General features: G+C 43.4%; 1 protein-coding gene across 6 annotated transcripts in view; it reads left to right on the forward strand.

The window, feature by feature from the left end:
* Window positions 1-25525, forward strand: part of RALGAPB (Ral GTPase activating protein non-catalytic subunit beta) — a 106635-nt gene that overhangs the window by 17208 nt on the left and 63902 nt on the right. For 3 of the 6 annotated variants that reach the window (XM_084853773.1, XM_084853774.1, XM_084853775.1), the window contains exons 2-4: window positions 13822-14037; window positions 16369-16571; window positions 17876-18039. In XM_084853773.1, coding sequence (XP_084709899.1) covers window positions 13852-14037; window positions 16369-16571; window positions 17876-18039 — 553 coding nt within the window. In that variant the 5' untranslated portion in view covers window positions 13822-13851. Of the gene's footprint in view, window positions 1-13821; window positions 14038-16368; window positions 16572-17875; window positions 18040-24406; window positions 25237-25525 lie in introns of those variants that run through there. The other 3 variants (XM_084853776.1, XM_084853777.1, XM_084853778.1) reach the window with 3 other exon arrangements.

A 25525-nucleotide genomic window follows, 5' to 3' on the forward strand; every position in this document is an offset into this window, starting at 1 on the left:
AAGTTGCCCACCCCTGCCTTAGATCATGAAATTCCTCTTAAAATGGGGAGGCTGAATTATGGAACTCTGTGCCACAAGGAAATTGCTGTAGCGAAGAATTTATCAATTTTCAAACAGGGATTAGACCTGAATAGAAAACGATATCGGTAATTGCCAGCTGGTTATGCAAAATTCTGCCTCTGTCTGCTCCATTTTGTGACTGGCTCTGCCCTTGCACTGCCAATTTGTGGCTGATGGGCCTCAGAACTTTTCATTTCTTTCAAATGGATCCTGTGAGTTCAAGCCAAGGTTTAGGCCTCAAATGTTGAAATGAGTAGTAGCTTTTATACATGCCAGGTGTGTATCACCACGAAGTAACGCATTGCTACAGCTCCATCTACCACGACTACGTGGGGTTAGGGGGAAGAGCTTCCAGGTCAGAGGATGGAAGTTCTAGGCATTTCTGAGTTCTGCCATTTCTGTTTTTAGTAGTTAGCCACTTGTATGTCATTGCATTGACTAGCATTGAAAGGACAGAACTCATTAATATTGTATGAGACTGTCTTAATGTATTGTGTATATACACTATTTTAACTAGAAGAACCGCACAGACACCTGTTTGCATAAACACTCAGTTTGTACATAATGTAGGATACAAAATACAGCAATCAGTGTATATTCACATTTCAAGTAAATAATAGATGCAATAATAATTTCTACCTTTAGTTGTAAAACACAGAATTACAAGAGCAACAGTTTCAAAGTTCCAGTCATTAACAGGAATAAGTCCTGCTCTAATAAACTTGATTACTGTGCTTGCAATCCTTATTTGTGAACTTCTGTAAATCATGGCATGGACCGTTGTACAAGATATGCTATACATGCATCAACATTTATATCCAGTACTCTCTTAGGACTAAATACGATCCCTGGGGAAGGAAACGGCAACCCACCCCAGTATTCTTGCCATGAAAACTAAATGGATCAGTACAACCAGAGGTATGTCGGTATACCATCGGAAGATGGGACTTCCAGGTCGGAAGATGGTCAAAATGCTACTGGGGAGGAACAGAGGATAAGTTCAACTAGCCCCAGATGTGATGACGCAGCTAGCTCAAAGCCGAAAGGATGGCTAGCAGCCGATGGTGCTGGTGGTGAACGACGAATCCAATGTTCTAAAGATCACCATAGGAACCTGGAATGTAAGATCTATGAGCCAGGGCAAATTGGATGTGGTTATTGGGGAGATGTCAAGATTAAATATAGACATTTTGGGTGTCAGTGAACTGAAATGGACTGGAATGGGCCACTTCACATCAAATGACACCAGATCTACTACTGTGGACAAGAGGACCACAGAAGAAATGGAGTAGCCTTCATAATTAATAAAGTGGGTAAAACAGTGCTTGGATACAATCCAAAAAATGACAGAATGATCTCAATTCGAATTCAGGGTAAGCCATTTAACATCACAGTGATCCAGATATACGCCCCAACCACAGATGCTGAAGAAGCAGAAGTAGATGAGTTCTATGAGGATCTGCAACACCTACTGGATAGTACACCAAAAAGAGATGTTATTTTCATTACAGGAGACTGGAATGCTAAGGTGGGTAGTCAAAGAACACCTGGAATTCCAGGCAAGCATGGTCTGGGAGAACAAAATGAAGCAGGACATAGGCTGATAGAATGTTGCCAAGACAACTCACTGAGCATAACAAGCACTCTCTTCCAACAACCTAAGAGACGACTTTATACATGGACTTCACCAGACGGTCGACACTGAAATCAGATTGACTACAACCTTTGTAGCCAAAGGTGGCGGACATCTATGCAGTCAGTAAAAACAAGACCTGGAGCTGATTGTAGGTCAGACCACGAACTTCTTATTGCACAATTTAGAATCAGACTAAAGAGAATAGGGAAGACCCACAGAGCAGTTAGATGTGAGCTGACGAATATTCCTCATGAATATGCAGTGGAGGTGAAGAATAGATTTAAGGGACTAGATTGAGTAGATAGGGTCCCGGAAGAAGTATGGACAGAAGTTTGCAACATTGTTCAGGAGGCGGCAACAAAAAACACCCCAAAGAAAAAGAAAACCAAGAAGGCAAGATGGCTGTCTGCTGAGATACTGGAAGCAGCCCAAGAAAGAAGGAAAGCAAAAGGCAACAGTGATAGGGGGAGATACGCCCAATTAAATGCAAAAGTCCAGAGGTTAGCCAGAAGAGATAAGGAATTATTTTTAAACAAGCAATGCGCGGAAGCGGAAGAAGATAATAGAATAGGAAGGACAAGAGACCTCTTCCGGAAAATTAGACACATCGGAGGTAAATTCCAGGCAAAAATGGGTATGATCAAAAACAAAGATGGCAAGGACCTAACAGAAGCAGAAGAGATCAAGAAAAGGTGGCAAGAATATACGGAAGATCTGTATAGGAAGGATAATAATATTGGGGATAGATTTGACGGTGTGGTCAGTGAGCTAGAGCCAGACATCCCGAAGAGTGAGGCTGAATGGGCCTTAAGAAGCATTGCTAATAACAAGGCAGCAGGAGACGACGGTATCCCAGCTGAACTGTTTAAAATCTTGCAAGATGATGCTGTCAAGGTGATGCATGCCATATGCCAGCAAATTTGGAAAACAAAAGAATGGCCAACAGATTGGAAAAGATCAACTTATATCCCCATACCAAAAAAGGGAAGCACCAAAGAATGTTCAAACTATCGAACAGTGGCACTTATTTCACATGCCAGTAAGGTAACGCTCAAGATCTTGCAAGGTAGACTCCAGCAATTCATGGAACGAGAATTGCCAGATGTACAAGCTGGGTTTCGAAAAGGCAGAGGAACTAGAGACCAAATTGCCAATATCTGCTGGATAATGGAGAAAGCCAGGGAGTTTCAGAAAAACATCTATTTCTGTTTTATTGACTATTCCAAAGCCTTTGACTGTGTGGATCATAACAAACTGTGGCAAGTTCTTGGTGGTATGGGGATACCAAGTCATCTTGTCTGCCTCCTGAGGAATCTATATAATGATTCCTGTATAACAAGTAGCAACGGTAAGAACAGACCACGGAACAATGGACTGGTTTAAGATTGGGAAAGGAGTACGGCAGGGTTGTATACTCTCACCCTACCTATTCAACCTGTACGCAGAACACATCATGCGACGTGCTGGGCTTGATGAAGCCAAGGCTGGAGTTAAAATCGCTGGAAGAAACATTAACAATCTCAGATATGCAGATGATACCACTTTGATGGCTGAAAGCGAGGAGGAGCTGAGGAACCTCATGACGAAGGTGAAAGAAGAAAGTGCAAAAGCTGGGTTGCAGTTAAACCTCAAAAAACCAAGATTATGGCAACCAGCTTGATTGATAACTGGCAAATAGAGGGAGAAAACGTGGAGGCAGTGACAGACTTGGTATTTCTAGGCGCAAAGATTACTGCAGATGCTTACTGCAGCCAGGAAATCAGAAGACATTTACTTCTTGGGAGGACAGCAATGACAAATCTTGATAAAATAGTGAAGAGCAGAGACATCACACTGACAACAAAGGTCTGCATAGTTAAAGCAATGGTATTCCCTGTAGTAACCTATGGCTGCGAGAGCTGGACCGTAAGGAAGGCTGAGCGAAGGAAGATAGATGCTTTTGAACTGTGGTGCTGGAGGAAAATTCTGAGAGTGCCTTGGACTGCAAGAAGATCAAACCAGTCCATACTCCAGGAAATAAAGCCAGACTGCTCACTGGAGGGAATGATATTAAAGGCAAAACTGAAGTACTTTGGCCACATAATGAGAAGACAAGATATCCTGGAGAAGATGCTGATGCTAGGGAAAGTGGAAGGCAAAAGGAAGAGGGGCCGACCAAGGGCAAGATGGATGGATGATATTCTGGAGGTGACGGACTCGACCTTTGGGGAGCTGGGGGTGGCGACAGCCGACAGGAAGCTCTGGTGTGGGCTGGTCCATGAAGTCTCAAAGAGTCGGAAGCGACTGACCGAATAAACAACAAAACTCTCTTAGGATCATTGTGCCTTTATTCCAACATTTTCTGTATGCCGCAAATTCTCAGGAATATTATTCCATTTTAATAGCCTTCCTAAGCTCTTCTTCCATTGTATCCCTTTAAACTTTAAAATCAAATAAAAACAGGTCTGTCTTTATTTGATTTAATTTTTTGATCAGATTTATATACCACCCTTCATAAATACTTATCCCAGGATTGTTTACAGTGCAAATTAAAACAAAAACAGCAACAATAAATACATTTATTTAAATAAATATATATAATAGAGCAACTAAAATAGTAAAAAAAAAGATAATTAAATAACAGTCAACTAGAACTACAAAGTGAAAACCTTAATTTCCAGTATTTAAAATATATCTTCTGTCCAGTACTTAAAATGCTTGAGAGAATAAAACTATCATAACCCAGTGCCTAAAAGATAATAAAGTAGGCACCAGGTGAGCTTTTGGGGGAAGGAAGTTCCTCAACAGGAATGTCACAGATGAAAAAGCCCTCTCCTTTGTTGTCTTGATCTCTGGTGCAGGTGGCACTCCAAGAAGTGTCTTAGTGGAAGATATTAACAATCAGGCAGGATGTGGTCCTTTAGGCAAGAGGCAATAATCAAATGTTGGAATAGCTAAACCGAAATAATGTGGAAAAAAATCCAATACCATCACTCATTGTCCCATAATATCGCCAAATTTAAGGGATCAAACGGTATGAATCTTCAGTATTACAGAGCTTGCATTTCCAATTCCATCATGCATCTATTACTTCATATCCAAACCTTCGTTAAAGGCAAACTGATCATTATTATTGTGATGATTTCTGCACCTTGCGTTATACATTTCTATATGACGTACTTGAGGGGTGGCAACAGTAGATTGAGATCTACTGGTAGATCACTAGGGATCTGCAGTAGATCAGCAAGGGTTTCAGATTACCAGTTATTTAAAAATAGCAACAACAAATTATTTTTCCACCTAAATTAGGCTGCTGAAATGAGGAGAACTTGGGAGTAACTAGGAGTGGGGTTTTGTATGAAAGCACTGAGCTAAGCTCAGTTCAATTCTAGTATTGAAAACAAATTTCTAGGCTCCGAGGCACCCTGTTCCTTAATTCTAAGTCTGCAATTTTATACATACTTACCTGAGAGTAAGTCCTATTGAACCCAATGGGACTTACTTCCAAGTTGACATGAATAGGACTGTGCTGTAAGTGTGTGTATTTTGTATCTGGTTCTGGCTGGTGATCTCGGGATTCTAGTAAAAAATAATGTAGATCTGACAAGCCTGAGGTCTGATTACCCCTGATGTAGTTAGACTAGTGGGCCACTTCCTTACCTTCTTTTTTCTGTTAGACATATAGATATAGATATATATTATTTCAACCATACTCATCATTGCCTGCTTTCTTGTGGCAAGTTAGCAATTGCCCCTGGCAGAAATGGCACTTTCCCATTCAGGCTCTTTGGGTTTTTTGCTCATCTCTCACCAGCTCCATGAGTCAAAGGGCCCTATGCAATTGCCTCAACACATCCCTGTGCTGAACAGAGCAGAGTACAGATGAGGCTTTAGTCCTCACTCCCTCTTCTAGCCATGGAGGAGGGCTGATACCTCTTTGCAGCTAGAAGAGGGGGAGAAGTAAAGCCACACTGGAGTTGTTCACATAACACGCTAACCCAGACTCAGCGGTTGCGTGTGGGCTGTTTTGAACCATGGGTTTGTTAGTTGAACCATCGGTTAGCGTGTGGCTTACTTTCTCAGAAAAGCCAGATTGAGAACCCATGGTTGTTGGGTTGTTCAGATTGGTTAACAAGCCACACTGCATGGTTAACAAGCCACCCTGGCTGCTTTCAGACAACACACTAATCCATGGTTCAACAAACAACCCACAGTTCAAAACAACTCACACTTATCCGCTTAGGGTTGGTTAGTGTATTGTGTGAACGGCTCCAGTGTATACTAGGACAGCAGAAAGGGAGAGCAGAGGAAACGCAAGTGTGGCAGAATGTATGGAACTGTTCCCTAAATAATTAACTGCAGTGCTGACTTGTACATACATAATGAAGACTATCTCCTATCCTTAGGGCTGATTCTTAGAATACAGCTGTTGTGTGGGATCTGCTTGAAATCACCCCCACATGATGAATGGTGTGCTGTTGATGTATACCAGGTCTCTTTGAAATTCAGCTTCCTCCTGTCTCTGCACTGCCTCTTCTGAATGTTTGACAGTAATGTGGGGATAAACCAAGTGATAGCCAATCCACATGGTAAGCCGGTGCAGGTAAATGGCTTTCTGTGCTAAAGGACTTTCAAGCTACTGACTCCTTTCATTTTGTAGCTTGAGGAGATTTAAAACAAGGGGTGGCAGAGGAATTAGAGGAGAATTTGGCACACTTGCTAATTTTTTTAGAGTTGGAATTGAGACGGGGTTCAGACAATTCCCTGAGGTATGAAAGGAAGTGTGTGTGTGGAAGGGGGTGTTACAGAATGGATTCCTGATTTCCCATGGTTTGGCTCCACACTGAAATATTGTGCTCAGGAAGCCTGGAGCCAACTTTAGCCAGAAGAATGTGAATGTGATGTGTGGGGTCCAAATGGCAAGAATAAAGAAGAAAAAAGCCCTACTGTAACTAGAAAGAAATTCTTTCTTTCTCCCCCTCCCCCCAGTTCCCCATCCTTTAATTCTCATGGCTGGCTTAGCAGAACAGACAGTCTGGAATTTACTAACCCTTCCCATGTTTAACAAGTACTTTTCCCATCCTCACAGCCATTCACCAGGAAGTTGGGGACAATCAGGATGCTTCTTACAGAAGCCAAGGGAGTGATCTTATAAAATAGCTCCATTTGACTTAAGTTTATTCATAATAAGACTCATTTTCATTGAAACTGGCTTCCTGGTAGGGTTTCTATCCTAAACACACTTCCCCGGGGGGAAGGCTGCAATGTTATGCACGCTTCGGAGTAAGAACTACTCAATATTGCAACAGCGCATAATTCTGATAGGATAATGCTGAGAGCAGCCCAAGCCTATGCATGTTCTATTGGGTAAATATGCATAGGATTGTGGCATGAAGCAATCAAAATTGCTGAATGCCAACTTCTGCACTGACCTTGCTCCTGTGCATCTAACAACCAAATATGCAGAAATTTAGTAGGTGATTCTTTTCCTGGAGACAGGGTTAGGAAATACCATTAGGTAGAGTAGGAGGCAGCTGCCTCAGGAAGCTTTTTTGAGTATTATTAAATGGCAGCATATTGTTGTTTAATTTATTACTATTGTATTCTTACTGCCAGTGACGGGTAGAGGCACAAATCGATTTTCTACCTCAATTTCCTTAAATAACTCAAGAGCTTTGGATATTATGCACCTTGATAAGGGGGTGGGAGAGGCATTTGCTGCTCCGCCTCAGGCAGCAAAACAAGAACATAAGAAGAGTCATGCTGGATCTGACCAAGGGACCATCTAGTCCAGCATTCTGTTCACACAGTGGCCAACCATTGACCAGGAACCTACGAGCAGGACACAAGCACACGAGAACCGTCCTGCCCATGTTCCCAAGCAGCTGGTGTACTGCCTCTGGTACTGGAGGTAGCACATAGCCATCAGGAATAGTAGCCATTGATAGCCTTCTCCTCCAGGAATTTATTTAACCCCCTTTTAATGCCATCCAAATTGGTGGCCATCAGTACATCTTGAGGTAGCAAATTCCATAGTTCAATTTTCCTCTGGGTGAAGAAGTACTTTCTTTTATCTGTCCTGAATCTCCCACCAATCTGCTTCATGGGATGGCCCCAGGTTCTAGTATTTTGAGAGGGGGAGAAAAATGTCTTCCTTTTCACAGTCTCCACACAATGCATAATTTTGTACACCTCTACCATGTCTCCCTTTACCCTCCTTTTTTCCAACCTAAACAAGCCCAGCTGTTGTAACCTTCCCTCATAGGAAGATTACAACAGCTCCAGGCCCTTGATCATTTTAGTGGGCCTTTTCTGCACTTTTTCCAGCTCTGCAATATCTTTTTTGTTTTAGGTATGGTGACCAGAACTGTACACACTTAGATTTGTATAAAGACAGTATGATATTGGCAGTTTTATTCACAATTCCTTTCCTAATTATGCCTAACATGGAGTTTGCCTTTTTCATAGCAGCTACATGCTGGGTTGACATTGTCATCGAGCTATCCACCACAACCTCAAAATCTCTTTCTTGGTCAGTCACCACTAGCTCCGATCTCATCAGGTTATACTTGAAGTTGGGATTTTTTGCCCCAACGTGCATCACATTTGCTTACATTGAGCTACATTTGCCATTTGGATGCCCATTCTCTCAGTTTGGAGAGATCCTTTTGGAGCTCCTCACAGTCCCTTTTTTGTTTTAACAAAATGAAACAAAGCAGGCCAGACAACAGCTAGAGTGTAGGTGGCGCAGATCTTAGAGCGAGTATGATCAAAGATTAGCAAAGACTCTTGGTTGTGCCTATTATGCGGCAGTGAGGATGGCAAAAATTTTTTATTACACCTCTATTTTCTCATCCTTGAAATGTCGCCCAGCAGAATTGTTCCGAGTGGTGAAGAGCCTATTGGGATCTGGCTTGGGCTCAGAGAAATTGGGATTGGAACCCTTGGTCATTTGCTTTAATATATTTGCTAGGCACTTGGAGGAGAAAGTCGCTCGTATTCGCTCAGAACTTGATGCCATAGTTATCACAGAGTCTGGGGAGGTGTCCAGTGTTCCATCTGGTTGTGTTTCCTGGGATCAGTTTCAGTTGTTGCAGCCTGATGATGTGGACAAGATGCTTGAATCAGTCTGTCCCACCACATGTAAGCTTGACCCTTGCCCATCTTGGCTAATATGCTCTAGCAGGGGTGGATTGATTGGGTGGGTCCAGGGGGTGGTAAATGCTTCACTCTGTCACGGGGTGGTGCCTGCCGGCTTGAAAAAGGCTGTAGTGCACCCACTCCCGAAGAGGACCTCCCTGGACCCACAGATATATGAGAACTATTGCACCATTGCTGATATCCCCTTTTTGGGCAAGGTGCTTGAGTGTGTGGTGGCTGGGCAGCTTCAGATGTTTTTGGAGAAAACTGATTATCTGGACCCATATCAATCTGGTTTCAGGCCAAGGTACAGCACTGAAACGGCCTTGGTTGCTCTGACTGTCAACCTACTCCGGGTGAAAGACAGGGGGAGTGCTACCCTGTCGATCATCCTGGATCTCTCAGCAACTTTTGACACCATTGATCATGGTATCTTACTGGATCAGCTCTGCAGGGTGTGAGTTTGGGGCACTGTCTTACAGTGGTTCCACTTTTATCTGCAGGGCTGATTCCAGAGAGTGGTATTAGGGAGTTCCTGTTCTACCCCATGTCTATTAAGCTGTGGGGTGCCATAGAGTTCTATTCTATCCCCCATGCTGTTCAACATCTATATGAAGCCATTGGGTGAGGTCATTAGGAGTTCTGGGGTGGGGTGTCACCAGTATGCTGTTGATACTCAGCTCAACTTCTCCTTGTCGGAGGCAGCAGGGGTGGTGAAGGTGCTGGACCAGTGCCTGGAGGCTATAATGGGCTAGATGAGGGCCAATAAACTGAAGCTAAATCCTGACAAGACAGAAGCTCCGTGGAATGGTGGTTCTCAAGTCCAGGAATTGGGTAAGCGACCTGTCCTGAATGGCGTTGCAGTTTCCCTGAAGGAGCAGGTGCATAGCTTGGGAGTACTCCTAGATCCATCCCTGTCACTGGAGCTCCAGGTGGACTCCGTGGCCCGTAGTACTTGGGACCAGTTTCGGCTGATCCACTACTTATGGCCTTTCCTGGACAGGGATAACCTAGCCACAGTAGTACATGCGCTGGTAACTTCCTGATTAAACTATTGCAGTGCACTTTTAAAACAGTGTGCTACTGTTTTAAAACAGTAACACACCATTTTAAATGTTTTATTGTTTTATATTTTAATTGGTATTAGCTTGTTTAATGGTTTAATATGTTTTTCAATGTTTAAATTATTTATTGTTTTATACTGTTTAAACTGATTTTATCTGTATGCAGTCCTGAGATCTTAATGATACAGGGCAGGATACAAATGTTTTAAATAAATAAAACAAAATAAATTAACCACCCTAAATAATTTGGTGTCATCTGCAAACTTGGCCACTTCGCTAGGGATAGAATCATAGAATCATAGAATAGTAGGGTTGGAAGGGGCCTACAAGGCCATCGAGTCCAACCCCCTGCTCAATGCAGGAATCCAAGTCAGAGCATCCCTGACAAATGGCTGTCCAGCCTCGTCTTGAAGGCCTCCAGTGTGGGAGAGCCCACCACCTCCCCAGGTAATTGGTTCCATTGCCGTATTGCTCTGACACTCAGGAAGTTTTTCCTGATGTTCAGTTGGAATCTGGCTTCCTGTAACTTGAGCCCATTATTCCGTGTCCTGCACTCTGGGATGATCAAGAAGAGATCCTGGCCTTCTTCTCTGTGACAACCTTTCAAGTACTTGAAGAGTGCTATCATATCTCCCCTCAGTCTTCTCTTCTCAAGGCTAAACATGCCCAGTTCTTTCAGTCTCTCTTCATAGGGCTTTGTTTCCAGTCCCCTGATCATCTTTGTTGCCCTCCTTTGAACCCTCTCCAGCTTGTCTGCATCCTTCTTAAAGTGTGGTGCCCAGAACTGGACACAGTACTCCAGATGAGGCCTAACCAGTGCTGAGTAGAGGGGAACTAGTACTTCCCGGGATTTGGAAGCGATGCTTCTATGAATGCAGCCCAAAATAGCATTTGCCTTTTTTGCAGCCACATCACATTGTTGGCTCATATTCAGCTTGTGATCGACGACAATTCCAAGATCCTTCTCGCTCGTAGTGTGGTTGAGCCACGTATCCCCCATCTTGTAACTGTGCATTTGGTTTCTTTTTCCTAGGTGCAGAACTTGGCATTTGTCCCTATTAAATGCCATTCTGTTGTTTTCTGCCCAGCACTCCAGTCTATCCAGATCACTTTGAATTTTGTTTCTGTCTTCCAAGGTATTAGCTATCCCGCCCAATTTTGTGTCATCTGCAAATTTGATCAGCATTCCCTGCACCTCCTCCTCCAAGTCATTAATAAAAATATTGAAGAGCACTGGGCCCAGGACTGAGCCCTGCGGTACCCCACTCGTTACCTCTCCCCAGCTTGAGAAGGTCCCATTGATAAGCACTCTTTGAGTCCAATTCTGTAGCCAACTGTGGATCCACTGGATCGTTGTTTCATCTAGCCCACTTCGAGCTAGTTTGCTCATCAGGATATCATGGGGCACTTTGTCGAAAGCTTTGCTGAAGTCGAGGTATATGATGTCTACAGCATTCCCACGGTCTACAAGGGAGGTGACTTGATCAAAAAATGAGATCAGATTTGTCTGGCAGGACTTGTTTTTGACAAATCCATGTTGGCTTCGAGTAATCACTGCATTGTTGTCAAGGTGCTTCCAGATGGATTGCTTTATGATCTGCTCCAGAATTTTCCCAGGGATTGATGTCAGACTGACTGGTCTGTAGTTCCCAGGTTCCTCCTTTTTACCCTTTTTGAAGATAGGGACAACGTTAGCCCTCCTCCAGTCATCTGGCACTTCCCCGGTCCTCCATGATTTCTCAAAGAGAATAGACAGCGGTTCTGAGAGCTCTTCTGCCAGTTCCTTTATGACTCTAGGATGCAGTTCATCTGGCCCTGGAGATTTGAACTCATTCAAAGTAATGAGGTGTTCCTTGACCATATGCCTGTCGATCTCAAGCTGCAATCCTGCCCCTTCAGCCTGTACTTCGCCTTTGCCAGGGGGGTCATAGACCCTCTTTTGGGAGAAGACTGAGCCAAAGTAGGAATTGAGCACCTCTGCCTTTTCTTTGTCATCTGTTATCATTTTGCCATCCTTATTTAATAGCTGAACAACCATTTCTTTCCTCTGCCTTTTACTATGCACGTAGCTGAAGAAAGCCTTTTTGTTGTTTTTAGCATCCCTCGCTAACCTCACCTCGTTCTCCGCTTTAGCCTTCCTGACGCCATCCCTGCAATTCTGTGCTACCTGCCTGTACTCTTCCTTTGTTACTTGGCCTTCTTTCCACTTCCTATATGTGTCCTTTTTTGTTTTCAGGTCATCCCTAAGCTTTTTGTGAAGCCACATTGGCTTCTTCTGTTGTCTTCCACCTTTTCTTCTTGTTGGAATTGTTTGTGATTGTGCCTTGAGAATTTCCTTTTTTAAAAGTTCCCACCCATCTTGGACTCCTTTTCTCGCTAGCATTGTTTGCCATGGGACCTTACTGATCATTGTTCTGAGTTTATTAAAATCAGCTTTCCTAAAATTCAGGGTACGCGTTTGAGTACACTCGGCTTTTGCTTCCCTTAGAACCAAGAACTCAAGTACAACATGGTCGCTTTCCCCCAGAGTTCCTGTAACTGCTACTTTATCCACTAAGTCATCTCTGTTGGTTAGGATCAAGTCAAGGATAGCCGATCCTCTAGTTCCTTCCTCTACTTTCTGTAGGAGGAAGTTATCCGCCACACAAGTCAGGAATTTCCTGGAGGGGCCATGTTTTGCAGAATTTGTCTCCCAACAAATATCGGGGAAATTGAAGTCCCCCATTACTACTACATCATGCTTCCTTAAAACATTGGCTATTTGCTTTTCAAAAGTTTCATCCTTGGCTTCTCCTTGATTGGGTGGCCGGTAGTAGACTCCGACCACCAGGTTCCTTTTATTCTTTGCTCCATTTATTTCAACCCAGATGCTTTTGATGGGGCTACCAAGCTCCTCCTCCTGTATTTCTGTGCAGAGATATGTATTTTTCACATACAGCGCAACCCCGCCTCCCTTTCTGTTCCTCCTGTTCTTTTTGAACAAGTTATATCCTTCAACTGCTGTATTCCAGTCATGAGAGTCATCCCACCAAGTCTCAGTTATACCTATCAAGTCATAATTTCCCTCCTGTATTAAGAGTTCAAGTTCGTTCTGTTTGTTTCCCATACTCTGGGCATTAGTATATAGACATCGAAGACCATGTGCTTCATAGTCTGGCTTTCTTCCTACATGTGTCTGAAGACTATTATTGGGCGCTATCAGCGCTGTTCTCTCCATTGCAGTGCTTGCGCCTACGTCCATTGTTACCCCCAACATTACATCTCCCTTCCCCGTAGGATTCAGTTTAAAGCCCTCCTGATGAAGTTCTTCATGCTGTGGCCAAACACATTCTTCCCAGCCTTTGTGAGGTGCAACCCATCCCTAGCCAACAGCCCATCTTCCAGGAAGTATAGCCCGTGGTCCCAGAATCCAAATCTCTCTCGTCGGCACCACCTTCGTAGCCAGTCATTCACCCGGAGTATTTTTCGTTCCCTTTCTATCCCTCTTCTAACTACTGGAAGGATGGATGAGAAAACTATCTGGGCCCCAAAGTTCTTGAGTTTCCTTCCCAAAGCTTCAAAGTCTGACGTGATCTCTTCGTAGCTCCGAAGCCCTGCTAAAAGTTTGTGCTTTTAGCCCTGCTAAAAGTTTGTGCTTATGTTCCAGAGACATTTGTTGCTTCTGCTTTCCCAGTAAAGCAAACTGGAGGATAAACAGTGTCAGCTGATACCGTTCAAGGGGTAGCAAAACAATAGTACATGAAAAATAATACGTTCAAAGATGCACGTCTCTGGATGAAAACTGCTGAGCACTCAATGTGCTATTTTATTGGGCTAAGTCTTGCACTTCTTGGTATTCAGTGCTTGCGGTATGCTTCACTATATTTTGGGGAACCACAGTTCTTTTAACCCAAAGTAGTATGTAATCTAAGTAATTTTAACTTTGTTTTTTCTTTCATCTAGGTACTGTCTACTCTGTGGTATAGAGGCATTATGTACTCAGAGTGGAGGTCCCTACATCTTGTAATACAAAATGATAAGGGTCACACCAGTGTACTTCACAGCTATCCTGACAATGTGGGGAGAGAGGTGGCAAATGCTGTTGTTCGCCCCCTTGGCCAAGTCTTGAATGCTCCGTCAACAGTTGGAAGTGAGAGTTTATTGAAAACGGACAAAGAAGTGAGTATTCATCTGGAGAACCTGTAATTCCACTTCTATTTACATGTAATTGTCAGTGATTTGTGTATGACCTGTAGAAAAACATTCCATGATGAATTCATAGCAAAAATTGATTATATGCTTTGTTTAGCTTCTGCAAACAGGAGCACAAGACTTTTTCTGCTACTCTGATGCATATTTGCAACTAAACATCTTATTTCATTCTGTTAACTTGATTGGATATGTGGCACAATAACAAAATATTATTTTGATGAGTTGTGTTGCAGAGAGTTTTTCATTATTGCAGTGCATGATCCATGGCAGTCCACTTTTGATATGCTCAGAGTCATCTAGAGTTACAGTTATTTCCACGATTCCCTCAAAGATTTGCTTAACATGCTTGTTATCCTCAGTATCTTGGGCTTTTTAACATGATCAAAGTGTGCTCTAGCCACACTTTAGCCATTGTGTAATTTATCCTTTTCAATTCTAATTGCATAATGTATGTAGAAAAGATAATACATGTGGGAGGAGGAGATGGCTGTGGTACTACCCTTTACTCTGAAAAGCACATGGCCAGATGTGTGCTTCAGCATAGGAGATGAAGAGTACACAGCGTGAAAGAGGTTGTTTTTTTTAATGAACTGTTCACCAAGTGGTATGGGTGTTAGTTATTCTAGATGGGTAGTCTTGCTGCTGCTGATACTTCAAAAATGGCAGTATAGTGCTCCTACAGTTAAGTGTGACAGAATAGGAAATACTTCTTAAAACATCATAAATGCAGGTTGAATAAGTTGTCACTTACCACTAACTATGTGAGTAATATCGAATAGGTATCCACATTTGTGCAACCACGTTCCATATGGCAAACTGGAGGAAGTATCCTTTATCGCCAGTCACAAAATGTATGCCTTTGAGTACTTAGAAAATGTGATATTCTTGCAACAGAAGTGTTATAAGAAATGACAGAAATGTTGTTGTTGTTCAGTCGTTCAGTCGTGTCCGACTCTTCGTGACCCCATGGACCATAGCACGCCAGGCCTTCCTGTACTGCGCTCTCTCCCGGAGCATGCTCAAGTTCATATTCATTGCATCGGTGATGCTATCTAGCCATCTCATCCTCTGCCGTCCCCTTCTCCTTTTGCCTTCAGTCTTTCCCAGCATCAGGGTCTTTTCCAGAGAGTTTTCTCTTCGCATTAGGTGGCCAAAATATTTGAGCTTCAGCTTCAGTATCTGTCCTTCCAATGAGCACTCAGGGTTGATTTCCTTGAGGATGGACTGATTTGACCTCCTTGCAGTCCAGGGGACTCGTAAGAGTTTTCTCCAGCACCACAGTTCGAAAGCATCAATTCTTTGGTGCTCAGCCTTCCTTATAGTCCAGCTCTCACAGCCATACATTACTACTGGGAAAACCATAGCTTTGATTAGACGGACCTTTGTCGGCAAGGTGATGTCTCTATACATTTGTTCAAAATGCTGATTGTGCAGGGAAGTCCATATTGTAAACTATATAAAAGTTGTAGTCAGAATTAAGCAGACATTATTAGCTCATTCTCTACTAGAGTTTGTGTTAGTTAGCGCCTTGGATCAGATGACCTCTGTATAAGCCCCTCAACTCACATAAAATGCGATTTGTGATGTGGGCATGAACAACTATAGCTTAGATCTTGAACATGGCTGGCTGGAGGGATGCTGGGAGTTGTAGGACTTTTTTTTCTGCCTAAACATGCATAGGATTGCATCCTTAAGGAAATCCATGGAATTTGCCCAGTTTTGGGCGATTCACTCCTCCCCCACCTAAGCTCTCTTAGTCCTATCCCAAATTGTTTGGGAGGCCCCCCTGCCCTCCAGAGAAGCTTTTCAGGGGCAAAATGTCTGCAGGGGGTGGAGGGAGGTAATGGGAAACTTTCCTTTCAGGAACTCCCTAAGGCTACAGTCCTATAACCACTTACATGGGAGTATAGCCCACTGAACTCAATGGGACTTACTTTTGAGTAGACATGTATAGGTTTGCAGTGTGAGTTAGCTTCTCTTGGGATCAAAGCCTATGTTCGTATGTGACAAGTTCTGGCAATCATTCCACCTTTTTGAGGTGCACATACTAATGTGTTACAAGATGTGTCACATTTGATGGGTGCATGCCCAGTGCAACACACAATATTTCCAGATATGAGATTGTATGAAAGTGGCTGCTAGAGGACAAGTTTTCTCTCTCTAATCCTTGATGGTACCCTTGTCATTGCTAGTACTAACAGTGTTATGCTATGGGACCAGTGTTCATTTTGAAGAAACTACCAGAAGAGAGACATGTTAAAAATATGGTAATGAAACACTCCACTTTTCTTTTTTTAGGTAAAATGGACCATGGAGGTGGTTTGTTATGGACTGACCCTCCCTTTAGATGGTGAGACTGTAAAGCACTGTGTTGATGTATATACAGACTGGATTATGGCTCTGGTTTTACCTAAGGACTCCATTCCTCCACCTGTTGTTAAAGAACCAAATCTTTATGTTCAGAGCATTCTCAAACATCTACAAAATCTCTTTGTACCAAGGTAAGCAGCAGTGGATAGCAAATAATTTCATGTATGCAATCTGGCTATTAGCCAAGTGTTTCAGACAAATTGGTAGTTTGTAACACTAAGCTTAACCAACAGATATATTTATTTTGAAGTATAATTAAAAAGATCATTTTTGGATGAATATGGGGCATAGAAGATTCTTACAGTTTCCTGTTTTGGAAGATGGATTTTAATACATGCATATTAAGAAAACTCTGTCCAAGATAATTGGCAACTGCAGAAAAAAGTATGGTTTAAAAAGATGCATATTACTAGGGAAGATATTAACACTGGAAAAAGTTAATCTTGAAATAATCTAAACTTTTTATGCCCATATCTCTGTTGCTGGATTGTGTGTTAGTTGAAGCTTATCTTCCTTCAAAACAAATTTGAACAAATTTTAATTTTGTAGAACAGAAAAAAACAAAATGAGCTATATCTGCAGCAGCCAGAATCTACTAACAGGAGAAAAAAGCTGCTAGATATTAATGTAAAATATTTGTTCTAAAAAATCAATAACCTACACATTTCAAGCTCTTCCTCTTCCTCAAGAGCAGTCTCTGAAAAATACTATATCAGTCACTCAGTACAATTGTGCTTACTAATAATTACTAAGGAATTAAAACATTTGACATAAAGTTAAAAAGAATATGTATGCAGCTCTTCCCAGAACAGTGAGGGCAAAGTATAGAAAAGGAAGAATTTGCATGGCTGTTATTGTAAAAACAACTAATAAACCATTTTGTGGTGTTCTTTGTTATACAGATTATAAGGTACTCGTGATGTGAAAAGCTATCTGTACCACCTAATAAAATTTTTATCCATATTAAGCATATAAGGGAAATGTGGCAATTTTAAAAATAATAAAAATAATTAAAAAGCCACTTATAATCCTTCCCTACCCATCAAGCCTAATACAGTCCAACAGCCATGTGTGGACAGCCCACAGGAGTTCAATAAAGCTCCTGCCTGTCAAGGATAGTGAAAGGAGGAGGTTCACTGAACCTCTGATAGGCCCACCTTACATAACTAACTGGTAGGCTGTGTTCTACCTTGTGGGTCCCAAACTCCAAAGACCTGCTCTGCCTCTTCTGATATTTTAAAAATCTTTTGAGAAGCTTTTTTCAATACAGTTTTCTTAGATTTTGCTTATGAGAGTTCAAGCTTTATTTGAACACAAATCCGAGGTACAAAATATCAAGGAGAATGCCTCTATATCTTTTTTTAATTCCTCTTTGCCAATGCGTTTTGCATTTTGTTTTTATGGAGGTGTTAAGTAGTGTTTTCTTCTTGTACAGGCAGGATCAAGGTTCCAGTCAGATTACATTGTGTTTGCAAGTTTTAAAAGCCGTCCAGAAATTGGCTCGTGAGTCAACCACTATGGCTAGAGAAACATGGGAGATTTTATTATTGTTTCTACTACAGATTAACGATACTCTGCTGGCAGCTCCAACAGTGCAAGGTTTGTTTCTTAGCTTTTCCCATTTACCACTTGCCACTGTGTGTCTTTGGCCTGAGTATGACTAAATAAGAACTCTATCACATTTTCCCACTGTTCAAAACTTTAAGGGAATGTAGTCATAGAACACTTGATTGATCTTCGTGTTGCTTACAAAGGCCGTGGTGTCCCTTTTACTCCCTCTCTTTTATGAGACATCTCTTTCACAGTGGACAGTGATTTCCAGACTTCAACAATTTTGCTCACCATGGTGAGTGTGGCACCACCCTCTGGTGATCATGATGAGTGTGGTCAGTCTTAGTCCCGATTTTGAAGCTGCAGAAGTGGGTAGAGATTGTCAGGTGTGCGGTGATCTCCACCAGATCTAAACTTAGGAGGAAAGCTGGGGTTTGTTTGGTAGCTGTGTGGCCGAGGCATCTGGAGAGCCTTCACAAAGTACCCAGCCCCCCACTAGCCCCACCGGCCTTTCCTACTCTATAAGAGGAAAGGTGTGGGTGGAGGTTTGGACACAACTGCCTAAAGGCACTTGGGGTACTTTCAAGTTGTGGTGCCCAACCCAACACATCCTCTCTGCCTGCCTTTCCTTTGGGCAAGGCTTGCCTGGAGAAGAGCGGGATGAGAGGCTTTGCAGGCAGGGTGGTGGTGGCTACAATTTTTGGCTTGGCCAGCAACGTGAAATTATAAACCTCTGATGATTTCTGTATGTTTCCTCACAATTATGGATTGCCCTAACTTTCATTTAGGGTGATAAAGTTATAAGAACGTAAAAAGATCCATGCTGGATCTGACCAAAGGCCTCTAATCCAGCATTCTGTTCCTATACTAGCCAGAAAGAAGCCCATGAGATGCCCAAGCAGGACACAAGTGTAACAGCCCACCCCACCTCACCGCCTCGCTCATGCTCCCTAGTAACTGCCTCTAGTACTAGAGATAATAAATAGCCATCATGACTGGTAGACATTGAAAGCTTTATCCTCCATGAATTAGTCAAATCCACTTTTAAAGCCTTCAAAGTTGGTGGGTTAGCCACATTTTGTGGTAGCAAATCCCATAGTTAAATCATGTGCTGTGTGAAGAAGTACTTCCTTTTTTCTGTCCTGAATCTCCCACCATTCAGCTTCATTGGATGACCCTGATACTATGAGAGAGCCTTATGGGAGAGGGAGAAAAATGTCTATCCTCTTTTTCCACACCATGCATAATTGTTTTGTACACCTCTATCTTGCCCCTCCCTTTTTTCTAAGCCCCTTTTCTCCATATGGGAATTGCTCCAGCTTCTTGGTAATTTTGGTTGTTATTTTCTGCCCCCTATCCAGCTTTTCAATATCCTCTTTAGGTGTGCTGACCAGCATTGTATACAGTATTCCAAGTGTGGCCACACCATAGATTTGTATAAAAACATGATATTTTCAGTTTTATTTTTGATCCCTTTTCTACTGATCCCCAACATGGATTTTTTTTTGCAGTAGCCACACACTGGGTCAACATTTTCATTGAATGATCAACTACAACCCCAAGATCACTTTCCTGGCCAGTCACCACCACTGCAATATATATGTGAAGTTAGGATTTTTTGCTCCAATGTGCATCACTGTACACTTTCTTACATTGAACAACATTTGCCATTTTAATGCCCATTCCACTGTTTGAAGATATCTTTTTGGAGGTCTTCGCAATCCTCTTTCTTTCTTTCTTTCTTTCTTTCTTTCTTTCTTTCTTTCTTTCTGAAGTGCTTACATTAAAAGACATTTCTATGCGACGTACAAAACCATCGAGTATAAGATCATAATAAAATACTGTATTTTGTTATAGTATACTGAAGACCAGATTACCTTTCTGGAAATGCTTGTTGGAACAAGTATGTTTTCAGTATACCTGAAAGCCCAGAAGGGTCAGCTGCTGTCTAATTTGTACTGGCAGAGAGTTCCAGAAAGTGGGCAATATGATACTAAAGGCCCTGTTCCAATCCATCATGGACTGGACCTCCAAAATCTTAGGCACCACCAAGAGGGTATCTCCTGCTGAGCACAGCAACCAAACAGGCAGGTAGGGAGTCAGATGATTTCTTAAATACCCTGTTCCGAGTTGTTTAGGGCTTTGTAAACAAGTACCAAAACCTTAAACCTGGTCCAGTAGCATATAGGCAGCCAGTGCTGATCCTTCAATATAGTTGTGATATGCTGGCAATAATCGCTCTTGTTACCAACCTGGCTGCAACTTTCTGCACCAGCTGCAGCTTCTGTTAATGGCAGTCCCACATAAAGCACATTGCAGTAATCCAATTTTGAGGTTACTAATGCATGGACCACAGTGGTCAAGCTATCCCTGTCCAGGAATGGCCATAGCTGTCCTACCCTCCAGAGTTTGTAAAAAGCACTCCTAGCCATTGAAGACACCTGTGCTTCCAGTGTCAGTGTTGGATCAATGAACACCCCCAGTCTACACACTTTTTTGGGGGTGTAACTCCATCCAGAGCAGGCAACTTACCCAATTCATCTTCTGCAGTGAAGACAATGCAAAGAATTAATTCAGCTTCTCCACCTCTCCTTTTCCTCCTTTAGTATCCTTAAACTCTCTTGTCATCGAATTGTTCGACCACCTCACTAGCCAGTTTCCTGCTTCTAGTGTATTAAAATGTTTTATTGTTTGTCTTAACGTTATTAACAATACGTTGCTCAAAATTCTTTTTTGTTGTTGTTCCTTATTGTTGGCTTGCATTTCTTTTGGGCTTGCTTTCATTTTTGTATTCTTCATTTGGGTAAGACTTTTCTGAGGGAAGTGTTCTTTTTTCTGATAGTTTCCTTGATACCAGTCTGGTGACCTCTTGGACTTTGTGATACCTTTCTTGACTAGCTGTGTACATTCTAGCTGAGCTTCTATTATTGTGGTTTTTAGAACCCTCCAATTTTCTGGAAAGATTTGACCCTCTTGACTTCCCTTTAAGCTTCCTCTTTACTAGTTCCCTCATTTTTGAGAAGTTTCTTGTTTTGAAGTCAAATGTGACTGCTTGACAATTTCCCACTAACATAAAACTTTAATTTGATATCGTTGTGGTCCATGTTTCCAGTTGGTTCAACAACACTTGCATCTAGCAAAACACAAGAAAGAACATTGCGGGGCTAATGGCAGCTTTGGACGGAAGTTGATGGAACTCAGGTGGGGAGGGCTGCTCAGCTACTGCTCAAATCAAAACTGGATTGCATACCCCACACCCCCGGACCCAAGTAGCTGCTTTAAAGTTAGAAAACATTGACTCCTTATTACATCAAACAAGGAGGAGCTGTCTGGCTGGGTTCAGGAGGTTGTAAATGTCAGGAGCGCCCTTGCTGCCTTCTGAAATCCTCAAGTAGCCAGAATCGACACACAAAAAATAGGGCTCTTTTCCAAGGCTTTATTTCCATTCAACCTAATGATGCTTACAGATGCTAATTGCATGAACCTAATGAAGGAAACTTAAGAGAGCTGCCTACCAGAGGTTTCTAGCCTTATTGAATCAGTTGATCTCCGTTTGGAGGGCAGAGGTGGGAAACCTCTGAAATTAAAGGCTAGGAGGCGAAAGTCCAGCATGGGGCATCGGGGTGCAGCTGTTGACGTCATGCCAAGCGGGCTGAGCGCCTCCTCTCGGCACCCTCCATCTTCCACTTGTCCCTTCACCGGTGCCTAGCGTCCCAAAGCTCCAATTGTCCCTCCTCCTGCCTGCCAGGGTCGCTACCACTCTCATGAATGTGAGCAGGGAGGGACTCTCCCTTTGGCGGCACCTCTGAACAGCGCGCGGGTTCCTCTCCCATGGTTTCTATCTCTTGCTCAGAATCAGAACTGCTTTGGGGCTCTATGGGCTCCAATCCAACCCTGACATCAAATTCCTCCTTGAGAGAGGGAGTGGTGCCAGCCTCTTTAAAAGAGGCGGTAATCAGACCACTCCTGAAAAAACCTAACCTGGACCTAGAGGATGTTAACAATTATAGGCCAGTGGCCAACATCCCCTTCCTGGGCAAGATGCTTGAGCGGGTGGTTGCAGGACAGCTCCAGGCACTGTTGAATGAAACGGATTATCTAGATCCATTTCAATCGGGCTTCAGGCCTGGTTCTGCAACGGAAACTGCCTTGGTCACCCTGTGGGATGACCTTTGCTGGGAGAGGGACAGGGGGAGTGCTACCCTGTTAATTCTCCTGGACCTCTCAGCGGCTTTCGATACCATCGACCATGGTATCCTTCTGGATAGGTTGTCTGGGTTGGGAGTTGGAGGCACTGCACTGCAGTGGTTTCACTACTAATTGGATGGCCGATTCCAGAAGGTGGTGCTGGGGGATTATTGCTCTGTGCCACGGCAATTGTGCCATGGGGTTCCACAGGGCTCTAATTTATCCCCCATGCTGTTTAACATCTACATGAAACCGCTGGGGGAGGTTATCTGCAGGTGTGGGCTGAGGTGCCTTCAATATGCGGATGACACCCAGCTCTACCTCTCTTTCTCATCAAAACCAGGTGAGGCAGTGGCTGTTCTGAATCAGTGCCTGGGCACGGTAATGGACTGGATGAGGGCTAATAAACTGAAACTCAATCCAGACAAGACAGAGGTACTGTTAGTGGGTGGTTCGTCTGCCCGGCTAGGTGATATTCAACCTGTTCTGGAGGGGGTTGCACTCCCCCTAAAGGATCAAGTTCATAATTTGGGGGTGCTCTTGGACCCAGAACTGTCACTTGAGACACAGGTGAACTCAGTGGCACGTAGCACTTTTTATTAGCTTAGGCCGGTATACCAACTACGCCCTTATCTGGACAGAGATAGCCTAGCTAGAGTTATCCATGCTCTGATAACTTCTCGTCTGGATTACCGCAATGCGTTATACATGGGGCTGCCTTTGAAAGTGGTCCGGAAATTTCAACTGGTCCACAATAGGGCAGTAAGATTGTTAACAGGGACTGTAGCAGCCATATCGGGGATCAGACTAAGTAGCCTCATGCAGTCTCATGCTTCATGTTCTTGCTGAGCTCTTTCTCCCTTGAATATATTGTTGTAAGCTGACGAGACACAGGAATTCCTTATCTTGTCAAAGGTCATACAATTGTATATCTTGTTCTCTGCTGTTCTCTTCTGTTCTCTCCTTATCATGGCTACCCTATAACCCAGTTCTTGTATTATAAACAATGGTGCTAGGAAGAAAAATGTTGAGGATTGCAACCCCATGCGGGAGGGAGAGGAGGAGCCATTTCATATATGTCACAATGTCTATAAAACCAATGTGCTAATGTAAATCGGGGCTTCTGGCTCTTTGGAAACGATTCCAGCCTTAAGCCCGCGCGTTAAATAAAGACTCTCTTTTTCCTTCACTCCGTGGTCTCTCTGACTCTGGGTTCTGCAACATAAATGGTGCCGTGACTCGGATGTGGCAGGCTCTGAGCCAGACAGGTGGCAGTTGCCTGCTCTTGATCGCCGCACCGGGAAGACGAGCTCGGCGCATGCCTCCCTTTCTTGGCGCCACCGACCTTTTTGTCGAGTGAATGGGAGAAAGCCTGCACCGGGATCGCCCAAACGGCAGCGAGCAGCAAGAGAACCTTGGGAAGCGGAGGAAGGAACTTGAGCCCTGCCTGTATCGCAGCTGCAATTGAGTTGAAACCCACATTGGAAGCCTTCAGGAGAAAGGCAAGTATATGGGAAAAAGAGGGCCCCGCCTTTAGGGAGAAAGGCCACTGGGCAGAAAAAAAGAGGGCCCCACCTTATGAAGAAGGTCAGTGTTGGTGGTATACGTATACAAAAGAACCTACTCCTTGCGGGTAGAAGGGGGGCCTGATCACACCCCCGAGTGGGCGCCAGTACCTAGCACGCCAGTACTCAGTAGGAAGCTGAGGAAGCTGGGGAAGCCGTTTTCCGCTCTGGTAAAAAGTGGGAAAAGTGGGTGGCAGGGACATATGGATGTAGTGGAGAGATTGATGATTGTGTGAGTGGCTACTGCGGTTTCTGAAGCATACCGTTGACCGTCCGGGTGCCCAGGCCAGTAGCAAAGTGCGTGATATGAAAAATCCTCTTGTGTCGGCCAGTGAGACCCCTTACTCACTGACCAATTCCCATTCCCTAATTGTGTCTGTCTTCAATTTAGGAGAGAGGCTATGGGTGGTGGAGGAAGCAAACCTTGCACCCCCTTGAGATGTATGTCAAACAAAGAAGGAAAAAGTTTTTTTAAAAAAGATTCAGAATAGAAAGAGAAAACAGCAAAAAGCTCAAGGTCGAGCTGAGAGAAAAAAAAAACAAGATCTGAGGCTGTTAATTAGAAAAATGTTGCAGGACAGTCTGGCTTTTAACAAAGCGTGGGAGCATGAGAGTGTAAGGCCGAAGAAGTAGCTGTTAGCCTAGCGCGCCGAGAGGGGGGGGGGGCAGGAAAATTGCCCACAACGTTCTGAGTTGTGCAACATCATCACCTCGCCTAATTGAGATAAAATCCCTAAGAAATGGAAACTGAAAATGAAGACTCAGAAGATGAAGGCAAAATAGAAAATAAAGGTGAAGAATCAGCCCCCAGAGCACAGGCTAGACCCCTCTTCGAGTGAAAAGTGTGCCATAAGACTGTCCCAAAGCAGAATGAAGCGGAAAGACCACGTTGAAGATCTGTCAAGGTAACCATGTTTAGCTTTGAACTGTGTTAGAATTGCATAGAGCCTGTAGCTACTGACCATCAGCTATATGATTTCTGAAGAGCGTAACCATTAAGCTTTTGCCGTGGGATTCCCTGCAATAAAGAAATCTCACTGATTTGAGTGTCCAGTGTTACACTGCCTAAGTGTGTGTGCTAAAGAGACCGAGAAACCAGACAGCATGTTCCTGGCCAAGCCAAAATCACGCTACTGCCATGCTCCTGAAAGCTGCAATAAACTGTGTAAGCTGGGAGACCCAACCTGATTGAGAAGAAGATATTGGAGCAACTGTCTTAAAAAACAATGAGATCTGTGTAGCTGGCTGGCTGACGCTGTCAGTGATGTTACAACTTTAAATTAAGACTGTTTTCCTGTTTGAGACCCCAGCGAAGAAAGCTGACCTGAGTTATTTGTTGCCCGTGCCAAAGCAAGAATTTAGCTGCCCTGTACCTCATCGTGTCCTGTTTTAAGCTTGGGATTTACAAATACAAACAAACTGAGAAGCTTGCCTTTGAAGTCCTGCAAATCACCCCACCGCCTCCCCGAAGATTAATGGCTGCCTGAAAAATGCAAGTATAAAGCGATGCCCATCACCCCCCAGCGTCCTGAGTTTCGGCACTCAGTGTTTCAGTGCTTTCGTGTAGCAGGTTAGAAAAAAAAAAAAAAGACTAAGTTTTTAAAATGTCTGTGAGAGAACCTGACAGAAGTAAAATAAAATTTACAAAGGAGTTGCCCAGGTTAAAGTGTCACGGCTAGAGAGCTGAGCTGTGCCGCTCTGTTTAGACAGAAGCCTTGCTAAAAAGTTAAAGGCCCTTGTCTGTCAGAAGGGGTGTAGGGCCACACTTCCCCTTTTTAAAC

Source organism: Heloderma suspectum, chromosome 4, assembly GCF_057233095.1.
Source record: "Heloderma suspectum isolate Gila_16-S chromosome 4, 16-S_ref, whole genome shotgun sequence".
NCBI classification, from domain to species: Eukaryota; Metazoa; Chordata; class Lepidosauria; order Squamata; family Helodermatidae; genus Heloderma; species Heloderma suspectum.